Source organism: Calliphora vicina, chromosome 4 (genome assembly GCF_958450345.1).
Source record: "Calliphora vicina chromosome 4, idCalVici1.1, whole genome shotgun sequence".
NCBI classification, from domain to species: domain Eukaryota; kingdom Metazoa; phylum Arthropoda; class Insecta; order Diptera; family Calliphoridae; genus Calliphora; species Calliphora vicina.
This window is the reverse complement of record NC_088783.1, coordinates 114,220,885-114,232,259: the sequence shown is the minus strand read 5'-3', so window position 1 is coordinate 114,232,259 and position 11,375 is coordinate 114,220,885. Positions and strand designations below refer to the sequence as shown.

Sequence of the window (11,375 nt, the reverse complement as noted above, 5' to 3'; positions counted from 1 at the left end):
ATTAAAAATTTAACCAATAGTTTTGAAGATTCATCAGCTCTACTGTGTTTATCATTTTTGCTAGCTCAGCATTTGTTAACTTGTAGCTTAGCTAACAAACAGGGTTGTCAAGGGATTAAAAAAATGCAATATATGGTTAATCTCCGGCATCATTAATCTTGTGTAATAGACATTCAATGTTGTTTTGTTGCATGTACAAACATAAATTTTACATATTTTAAGCTTATAATATTAACCCTTCCTTCTTTTTTCCTTATTTCTTTGCAGATTTGATAAATATAAAATATATATTGAGTAAGCAATCGAGCAGCTATTATTGTACACCAAGTGAGAAAATATTTCGTATTTAAATTTAATATTAATTCCAAAACAAACAAAAAAAATCAAGTTTATAAAGAAAATCTTGCAAATCAACACCACCAAAGAAAACCAACTATTACAGAGCTAAAGTAAAAAATAAATTAACGAATTACAACAAAAAATAATCATTTTTACAACTCAACCTCTTTGATAAAAAAACAAAATTTGAACAAAAAAGTTAAAAAACTTTTATTGGAGGTTAAAAAAAAGAAAAGAAAAATAAACCAAATGTTCCATATTAAAATACAACAACAAATAAATTTATAAAATTTAATACTTAGTCAAATAATTTATGCTAAAATAACAACAACAAAAAACCCAAAAACTTTTTGCATTTTTGCAATTTTATATTAAAAATAAAAGAAAAACCCCAAAATATAAAAAAATACTCAACAAAATCATTAGTAAAATTTACTCTTTTAACTTTTATTAAAAAAAAAAACAAAAAAGAAAAATTATAAAATTTAAACAATTTTAAATTATAAATTTATGATCTAAATACAAAGATCTAAAACTCCAAAAAAGAAACTCTCTTAATATAAACAAAAAAAAACAAAACTACGCTTTTAAATTAAAACCCCCTAACATTTAAAACATTAACAACAAAAAATTCTTCTTAAACTTGTGCTAAGCGCAATCAAAGCTTTTTTTTAAAAAAAATCTAAAAAAACAAAAACTAAATTAAGTCCAGGCGTTACAAAATCCTTACACGTTGTTAGCTCAACTTTATTGTGTTGCTTAAAACCCAGTCGCCAGAGAAAAGCTTCAAAATTACTCTCCAACCGCAAAGAATTCCACAGCCAACAGCAGCCCAACAACTAAAAATGACCAATGCCATGGATATTGTCAAGAATGGCAGCACCAATGGGTCTGTCGATGGCAACTCAGATGAGTCGCGCACCAATCTAATTGTCAACTATCTGCCGCAAACAATGACCCAAGAGGAGATGCGCTCCTTGTTCTCCAGCATTGGAGAGCTGGAGAGTTGCAAGCTGGTGCGCGATAAAGTCTCAGGTAATTTGGGTAAATATGCAAAACTTAGTATATATATTTTTTTTTAACATAAAACTTTTTTCCTTCCAAAAATGGCCTCAAAAATCCCCACCAAACTATTTTGAGAAACTTCAGAAGTTTTTAGAGTCCTGTTTTGAACATTTAACAATATTACCAGAAAAAGGATATATAACAAACTTCTAAACTAAAGCAGATATTTCAATAAAACTCGGCAGGCATATAAAGGACATTAATACACAACATGTGTTATAATTAAATTTTCTCTTTTTTTAATTTTTCATAAAAAGTTATCAAATTTTCTGTTAACAGAAATGATAAAATGGAAAACAAATTGGACAATTTGTTATTTAGGTGAATTTGTTACAAAAGAATTAAAAAAAACTAAATTTTTACAAAAAATTTCAAAATTTACAAAAAAGGATATATGACAAACTTCTAAACTAAAACAGATTCTACCTCAAATGTATGGTGCATGCATAAGGCACTCTAAGGCACAACTTGTGCTGTAAATAGTTTGTACAATTTCTGGTTTTTTATTAAAAAAAATTTAATATTTTTAATATAAAAAATTTTTAAATTATAATATTTATGAAAACAAATTGTTTTAATAATGCTAGAACGAAATAATTTAAAAAAAAATAATTTTGACTAAAAATTTCAAAATTTTTCAAAAAGGATATATGGCAAACTTATAAACCAAAGCAAATATTTCAAAAAAAAAATTATAGGCATATAAGGGACAACTAAGCACAACTTGTGCTGTAATTCGTTTTCTGAATTTCCGTGATTATATTACAAAAAATTCAATATTTTACTTATGAAATAAAATTAAAAAAATTTAAATTATGTGGAAGTTTCATTTAGGGAGTACTGGTTTAAAAACAATAATTTAAATCAAATTTTTACAAAAAATAACAAAATTTTAAAAAAAGGATATATGGCAAACTTTTGAACTAAAACTGCTATTTCAATAAACCTTTGTAGACATATAAACAACCTTAAGGCACGACTTGTGTTATATTAAGATTTCTCAATTTCTGTTTTTATATTATTCAAATTTCAATATTTTTGTTAAAAGAATTTTTTTAATTACAAAATTTATACAAAAGTTTTGTTTAGATTGTATTGATTTAAAATTCATAACCATAAACCAATTTTCACAAAAAAAATTAAAAATTTCCCAAAAAGGATATTTGAAAAACTTTTAAACTAAGGCTGCTACTTCAATGAAATCTGTTGAGCTTATGAGGGGCTGTAAATCACAACTTGTGCTGGAATTAGTTTTGACAATTTATGTGTTTTTTAAAAAAAAAAACATTTTTTATAACAAAAATATAGAATTTTTTTTAATAAAAACTAAGAAATTGTGAAAACTAATTGCAGCACAAGTTGTGTTTTAGAGTGCCTCATACGCTCAACAAATTTCATTGATGTAGCATGTTTAGTTTAGAAGTTTGTCATATGTCCTTTTTTGGAAAATTTTAAATATTTCGTAAAAATAGATATTTGTTTATGGTTTTTACACCAGTACTAACTAATTACAATTTCAACAAAAATTTTATAATTTTAAAATTGTTGTATAACAAAAATATTGAATTTTTTTTAATAAAACCTTAGAAATTTTAAAAACTAATTGAAGCACAAGTTGTGGTTTGGAGTCCTTCATACACTCAACAAATTTCGTTGATGTAGCAGGTTTAGTTTAGAAGTTTGCCATATATCCTTTTTTGAAAAATTTTTCAATATTTCGTAAAAATAGATTTTTGTTTAGGGGTTTTAAACCAGTACTAACTAATTACAATTCTTACACAAATTTTATAATTTTAAAATTATGTATAACAAAAATATTGAAATTTTTTTAATAAAAACTTAGAAATTTTAAAAACTAATTGCAGCACAAGTTGTGTTTTAGAGTGCCTCATACGCTCAACAAATTTCATTGATGTAGCATGTTTAGTTTAGAAGTTTGCCATATGTCCTTTTTTGGAAAATTTTAAATATTTCGTAAAAATTGGTTTTTGTTTAGGGGTTTTAAACCAGTAGTAACTAATTACAATTTTTACACAAATTTTATAATTTTAAAATTGTTGTATAACAAAAATATTGAAATTTTTTAAATAAAAATTTAGAAATTTTAAAAACTAATTGCAGCACAAGTTGTGGTTTGGAGTCCTTCATACACTCAACAAATTTCGTTGATGTAGCATGTTTAGTTTAGAAGTTTGCCGTATGTCCTTTTTTGGAAAATTTTAAATATTTCGTAAAAATTTATGCCTTCATAAGCCTTAAGAATTCCTTTAAAAAATTTCGGCCTTTTTTTACAAATCATATTAAAATTTACCTTTTCTTTTTTTCTTTTAGTTTTGCCAGCCTCTTTGACAGCTTTAAATCCAGCTTTACAGCAAGGTAATTTATATTAATTGCTTTTAAAACAATTCAAATTGTTAAACCATTTCTTGTTAATCGATTTTATAGGTCAGAGTTTGGGCTATGGTTTCGTTAACTATGTACGGCCAGAGGATGCTGAGAAGGCGGTCAACACTTTGAATGGTTTGCGTTTACAAAATAAGGTGATTAAAGTATCATACGCCCGTCCAAGTTCGGAATCAATCAAGGGTGCTAATTTATATGTATCGGGTCTTCCCAAAAATCTATCACAACCAGACTTGGAATCATTATTTGCACCATATGGCAAAATAATAACATCTCGTATACTCTGTGATAATATATCGGGTAAGTTTATTATCGCTATATTTGTTTTATGATTTATGTATTTTGTTATAATTTTTTTCTTTTTATTTCTGATTGTCTAACAATTTATGTGTTTTTTATATTTTTTTTGTTTATTTAAAGATGTTAAACCTTTAACTATAAAGCAAGAAATTGGTAGGTTTTGTTTTATTTTTGAGAATTATGTAGAGTTTTCATTATTATGTTTTTCTTTTTTTTTTGGCATAATTTTCATTTACAGATGTTTTAGCTAACAAAATTACAGGAGAATTTGGTAGGTTTTTTTTAAGTTATAATTTGTGGTTATGTGGATTATTATTTAAAGTTTTATTAACAAAAAAAAATCTAACAAATTTTTTTACAAAAGTTTGAAAAATAATGTTTATTAATAAATTAATTTTAAAGGTCTCTCAAAGGGTGTTGGTTTTATACGTTTTGATCAACGCAACGAAGCCGAACGTGCAATACAAGAACTGAATGGTAAAACTCCTAAAGGTTATACAGAACCTATAACTGTTAAATTTGCCAATAATCCAAGCAATAGTGCTAAAGCCCAAATCCCACCACCATTGGCGGCTTATCTAACACCACAAGCAGCTGCTGCTACGCGACGTTTAGCTGCCGGCGCTTTGCCCTCAGCTGGTCGCATTAGGTGAGTTTAAGAATTTCCCCTTTAATTTCCTATAGACTTTAGATTATTAAGTGAGAAAAAAAACTAAAATAAAACATTAAAAAACTGCATGCTTTAGCCAGTACAAGAAAATCCCTTTCTTTAACTATATTTTCCTTTTCTTTTAAATAACCTAATTTTTTTTTATTTATTTCCTTAAATTTTGTTTTTTTTTCAATTTTTTTTTTTCATTATTTCCTTAAATTTTGTAAGTTACTCCCTTTTAATTTTCTATAGAAAATAACTCCTAAAAATTAATATAAAAAAAATTCTTTGCAAAAATTTTCTACAAAATTTTTTACTAATCTAAAAAATAATGTATTTTGTTTATATATTTTTTCTATATTTAAATATTTTTTAAAATTTTTCTTTTTTAATTTTATTTCATTTTATGCAAAAAAAAAATAAAAAAATTAATTTGTTTAGCATTGGAAAAAGCCCGATGTTAGCGATTAACAAGGGTTTACAAAGGTGAATTATTTTCTTTATTATTTTATTTGTTTATCAAAGAAAAAAATTAAAAATACAAAAAACCAAAAACCAAAAAATAGTTATAATAAGTTTTAAATAAAACATTTTTGGCGTAAACAATTGTTTTTTTATGATTTGTAGTGTTTTGAGATAAAAGAAATTGTGTTCAATTTATGTTTATTTTGTTTAACTCAATGTTTTATTCCATTTATTAAAAACTTTCATTATTAAGTCTTTTTAGTTTGTTATAATTGGTTTCCTTAATGTATTACGTGTTTGTTTGTTTGTTTTTGATTTTAGTTGTTTTTTATGTTTATTTATAACATATACTATATTCTAATTAATTTGTGTCTTTAAATTACCAGTCACTTGAAAACAATAAAAGTTAATAAAAAAGGAAAGTTTTTTTAAAAAAAGAGGTGTAAAAAAAGTCTTAAAAATAGTAATTTTACCAGGGGAATGAAATGGAATCAAATGAAACATTCTAAAAATCCTTCTTAAAACCTCAAAAAAATACAGAAAAAAATCCCCTTATTAAAAACAATTAATATTTTAAACTTATTTTGTTAATTTATTCCATATTCTGCAATTTTTAAAAAGTGGAACAAAATGGAATTTTGTGAAACATTAAAAAATTTGCCTAAAAAAGTAGTTTATCATAAAGAAATAGACAAAATGAATTAATTACAAAAAAGTTGTATGCTGTTTTCTAAAATTCTAATAATTAAAATCATAATTTTACCAGGGGAACGAAATGGAATCAAGTGAAACACTGCTCAAAATTAAAAGAAAATTGTACCTTATTATGAAAATAAAGTCTCTTAAGCATTTTCTAATTGTTTTAAACAACATTTCGCTGGTGGAACGAAATGGAATATAGTGAAACATTATAAAAATCCTTCTTAAAACCTTAAAAATATACAGCAAAAAATCCCCATATTATAAACAATTAATATTTTAAACTTATTTTGTTAATTTAATCCATATTCTGCGATTTTTAAAAAGTGGAACAAAATGGAATTTTGTGAAACATTAAAAAATTTGCCCAAAAAAGTAGTTTATCATAAAGAAATAAACAAAATGAATTAATTACAAAAAAGTTTTATACAGTTTTCTAAAATTTTAATAATTAGAATCGTAATTTTACCAGGGGAACGTATGGAATCAAGTGAAACACTGCTCAAAATTAAAAAAAATTGTACATTATTATAAAAATAAAGTCTCTTAAGCATATCTTAATGGTTTTAACCTGCATTTTGCTAGTGGAACGAAATGGAATTTAGTGAAACATTATAAAAATGCACCTTAAAACCTCAAAAAGTACAGCAAAAAATCCCCTTATTAAAAATAATTAATATTTTAACTTATTTTGTTAATTTAATCAATATTCTGCAATTTTTAAAAAGTGGAACAAAATGGAATTTTGTGAAACATTAAAAAATTTGCCCAAAAAAGTAGTTTATCATAAAGAAATAGACAAATTGAATTAATTACAAAAATGTTTTATACAGTTTTCTAAAATTTTCACAATTAAAATCGTAATTTTACCTGGGGAACGAAATGGAATCAAGTGAAACACTGCTCAAAATTAAAAAAATGGTATCTTATTATGAAAATAAAGTCTCTTCAGCATTTCCTAATTGTTTTAAACAGCATTTCGCTGTTGGAACGAAATGGAATTTAGTGAAACATTATAAAAATCCTTAAAACCTCAATAAAAATACAGCAATTATTATTTTAAACATATTTTGTTAATTTAATCAATATTCTGCAATTTTTAAGAAGTGGAACAAAATGGAATTTTGTGAAACATTATAATTTTTTTTTTAAAAAAGTAGTTTATCATAAAGAAATAGACAAATTGAATTAATTACAAAAAGGTTTTATACAGTTTTCTAAAATTTTAATAATTAAAATCGTAATTTTATAAGGGGAACGATATGGAATCAAGTGAAACACTGCTCAAAATTAAAAAAAATGGTATCTTATTATGAAAATAAAGTCTCTTCAGCATTTCCTAATTGTTTTACCCAGCATTTCGCTAGTGGAACGAAATGGAATTTAGTGAAACATTCTAAAAATCCTTCTTAAAACCTCAAAAATATACAGCAATTATTATTTTAAACATATTTTGTTAATTTAATCAATATTCTGCAATTTTTAAAAAGTGGAACAAAATGGAATTTTGTGAAACATTAACAAATTTTCTTAAAAAAGTAGTTTATCATAAAGAAATAGACAAATTGAATTAATTACAAAAAAATTTTGTATAGATTTCTAAAATTTTAATAATTAAAATCGTAATTTTACCAGGGGAATGAAATGGAATCAAGTGAAACACTGCTCAAAATTAAAAAAAATGGTATCTTATTATGAAAATAAAGTCTGTTAAGCTTATTTTAATTGTTTTAATCAGCATTTCGCTGGTGGAACGAAATGGAATTTAGTGAAACATTTAAAAAATCATCTAAAAAAGCACTAGAAATATACAACAAAAATTAATAACTTTCATTTATATGAAAAATTATGGTGTTTTATTGATATTTCCCTATTTAAAATAAGATTAAAAATGGAACGAAATGGAATTTTGTGAAACATTAATTTTTTTTTATTAAAATTCCAAAAAGAAAGTATAGCCACCACTTTACTTTCGCCAAAACATTGAATGGAACGACTCTACTTTTCCTCTCTACGAAAGCCATACTTCCGGTTGCTTAACTTGCTGGACCATACTTTCCATAACTTTGGAAAGTGTAGAACAAATTGCTATTGGGCAATAATTTTCAGGGTTGTTATCCTCTTCCTTTTTTTCATCACTATTTCTTAAGAATTATTAACGTTTTAACAAGAGGCCTTTCACTCTTTTTTTTGTTAAGAACTTTCCTTTTATTGACTTTTTTCTTATTCAAACACAAACTTTAGCATGCAATTCATATCAGAATTACAATTTAAACCATTATTTTATATTAAAATGCGATATTCTTATAAAAAATAACACAAAACTTTTAATAATACCTGACACTAAATAGAAATAAGAAAATGTAAATAAAAGAAACAAAGAGAGAGAGATAAAGAGAGGGAGAGTGCAGATAACAGTTTGTTCTTTAGTGAAGTAAACAAACTGCAAGACAGTTTTGTAAAGTATTAAATTATTAAAAGTTTTGTAATGAAATACAAGAAAATAGATTTATTTAACTTTTGTTTTGTATTTTAAAATCTAAATATGATTATTAATTTGTTTGTAAATTTCTTTTTTGTGTATTTTCTCTTAAACAGATACTCTCCCTTGGCTGGTGATCTATTGGCCAATTCTATACTGCCCGGTAATGCTATGACCGGCTCGGGTTGGTGTATATTTGTGTATAATCTGGCCCCGGAAACGGAGGAGAATGTGTTGTGGCAATTGTTTGGACCATTTGGTGCCGTCCAATCGGTTAAGGTTATACGTGACCTGCAGACCAGCAAATGCAAAGGTTTCGGTTTCGTTACCATGACCAACTATGATGAAGCGGTTGTGGCTATACAATCATTGAATGGTTATACTTTAGGCAATCGTGTTTTGCAAGTTAGTTTTAAGACCAACAAAACCAAAACATCTTAAATAGTTAAAATGGTTGACAAAAAATAAATAATAACTTTTTTTTAGAACAAACAAAACAAAAGAGAAACTTACTAGTCAAATTTTCTTTAAAACAAATTTCTGTTTTTTATTTTAAATAAATTAAAACTAACTAAAATATTTAGACAAAAAAACCAAACAACAACTCTCAAAAAAACCAACCATAACACAAACCTTTTTAGCCACAAAAATAAAAAACAACCAGGAAAATTTAAATTTGAAAGAAAGCAAAAAAACGATAAAACCAAATAAACCTCCTATAAACACAAACAAAAAAAATTTATTTAAAACAAAATATAGACATTATGCGTCTTTAAAAGCTAGTAAAACATCTAACAAACCAAAAAAAAAAAAACTAAAATTCTCAAACCAACAGCACATTATGTAGCGCAAAAATATTATTTATAATTTAATTAATAAATTTAATAATTTATATAATTTCTATTTTTTATTAAAAAAAAACTAATTTAAATTTTTAATAATTTACTTACTCTCTCTATAAAAAAAACCAAAATAAAACCATATATTTAAACTAAAATAACAAAAAAAAAACACATAATTAAAATATTAATTAACCATAACTTTATTATAATAAATGTTTATTACTTCAAAAAGAAAATTGCAAAAACAAAAAACCAAAAACCAAACAAACTTAAATATTTATTAACAAAACCAAAAAAAAAAACTCTTAAAAAAACCTAAACTAAAAAAAATATATTTGTATCAGTGTGTAATAATATTTTTTAGACATATTTATGTTTATTATATTAAATTCTTAATAAAATTACTTAATACTAATTTATTTCCCTTAATTACTTAACCAAAACAAATATTTTAAAAAACCCCCCATAAAATCCAGTGAATTTTCATAATTAAAATAAATTAATTTCATATATAAAATATTTATAAAAAAACAAGTAAAACAATATTATTCCTTATTATGTATGTATTATGATTATATTTCTAACTTATTATATTATACGCTATATATTATAAATTTAATTAAATAAATGTGTGTAATAATTTTAGTTTTTAATTTAAAACCATATAATAATTTGTTTAAAATGCCATGCAAAACAAAACCGAAAAAAAAGAAAGAAATACAAAGTAAAACAATTCAAAAAAAGAAACCCATAAATAAAACAAAACTCGCATTTTATTGTTTTCAAATTTTATGAAACACCCGGTAGTGATAAAGCAACAACAAAACACAACTAACTAACTTACATATATAAACAACAACAACAACAAGAACATAAACAAACTAAACATAACAGTACTGGCTAGAGAAAACAAGTGTAGAGAGAGAGAGACACTCAACCAAATCATAACAAGAAAGTAACGGTAAACCACCTTAACAGCAACAACAAAACACAGTAGAAACATAAACAAACAAACCCACACTTGCAAATAATAGGCAGATTTAAATGCAGGAATGGAAAAGTTGATATAATCAAACATTTCTTTCTACAATTTTCAGTATTTTATATAAAAACACTAATTTAAACATAACTTTGGAGTCATATTTAGTGGCTGGTTGATATAAACATGTCGTTTTTAAACAAACACTTGCAAATAATAAAAGATAATGAAATGCAGGGCTGGACAACTGGATTTAATCGAAATTATTTTACAAATTTCAGTATTTTATGTAAAAACACTAATTTAAATCTAACTTTAGACTCATAATTAGTGTCAGGCCGATATAAACATGTCGTTTTCAAACAAACACCAACAGTTTATTGCAGATAATTAAATTCTGGAATGGAAAAGTTAATATATTCGCACTTTTTTTTTAAATTTTCTATATTTTATTGCAGTTCATATTAGAATAATGCAGTTTTACAATTTTCAGTATTTTTTTAAAGCCGAAAATTGAATACAGAGTTGGAAAAGTTGTGTATAAAATGGAAATGGGAGAATTTTTTCATTAACCGAGTTGCCAATTTTAACAAGAAAGTTTTAAAATTTGAATTTTACATTGCAGGAATTTATTTTTCTTAATAAAAGACAAATATCACTCCACATTGAGTAAAAAAAGTTTTCAAATATCTTCTGAAATGAATAATTTATTAAATGGCGTTGCCAATTAGCATTTAAAAACATCTTATAATTGTTAAAAAAGAGTGCAAATGATAGAAATTAAATTGAAATAAGCAAAACGATATTTATTGCACAATTTTCTATAAAGAAAATGTTGTGTTTAACACAAAATGTTGTGTTTAACACAATTTGGCGTTGCCAATTAAAATTAATAAAATAATGTTTAGTTTAAGAATTTATGAATCATAAGCTATTGTATATGTTAGCTTTTCCTTTCCTACAGTTTAAATACAAATAGAGGCATTTTTCTACAAGTCGAGTTGCCAACTTTAACAAGAAAGTTTTAAAATTTGCATTTTTCATTGCAGGAATATGTTTCTCTTAATAAAAGACAAATATCACTCCACATTGAGTAAAAAAAGTTTTCAAATATCTTCTGAAATGAATAATTTATTAAATGGCGTTGCC

General features: G+C 24.6%; 1 protein-coding gene across 6 annotated transcripts; it reads left to right on the top strand.

Moving 5' to 3' along the window:
• Nucleotides 1–276: 276 nt before the first annotated feature.
• Nucleotides 277–9,648, top strand: fne (found in neurons). Of its 6 annotated transcripts, none has more exons than XM_065508482.1 (8): nucleotides 277–1,374; nucleotides 3,736–3,780; nucleotides 3,850–4,107; nucleotides 4,228–4,260; nucleotides 4,346–4,378; nucleotides 4,510–4,756; nucleotides 5,201–5,245; nucleotides 8,522–9,648. In XM_065508482.1, exons 1-8 carry the CDS (start codon nucleotides 1,185–1,187, stop codon nucleotides 8,844–8,846), a joined length of 1,176 nt encoding a protein of 391 aa, XP_065364554.1. In that variant the 5' UTR covers nucleotides 277–1,184; the 3' UTR covers nucleotides 8,847–9,648. The 6 variants fall into 6 exon arrangements, with proteins under 6 accessions (XP_065364554.1, XP_065364553.1, XP_065364555.1 ...); XM_065508481.1 differs by having other exon boundaries at nucleotides 277–1,383; XM_065508483.1 differs by lacking the exon at nucleotides 5,201–5,245 and having other exon boundaries at nucleotides 277–1,383.
• Nucleotides 9,649–11,375: the final 1,727 nt, after the last annotated feature.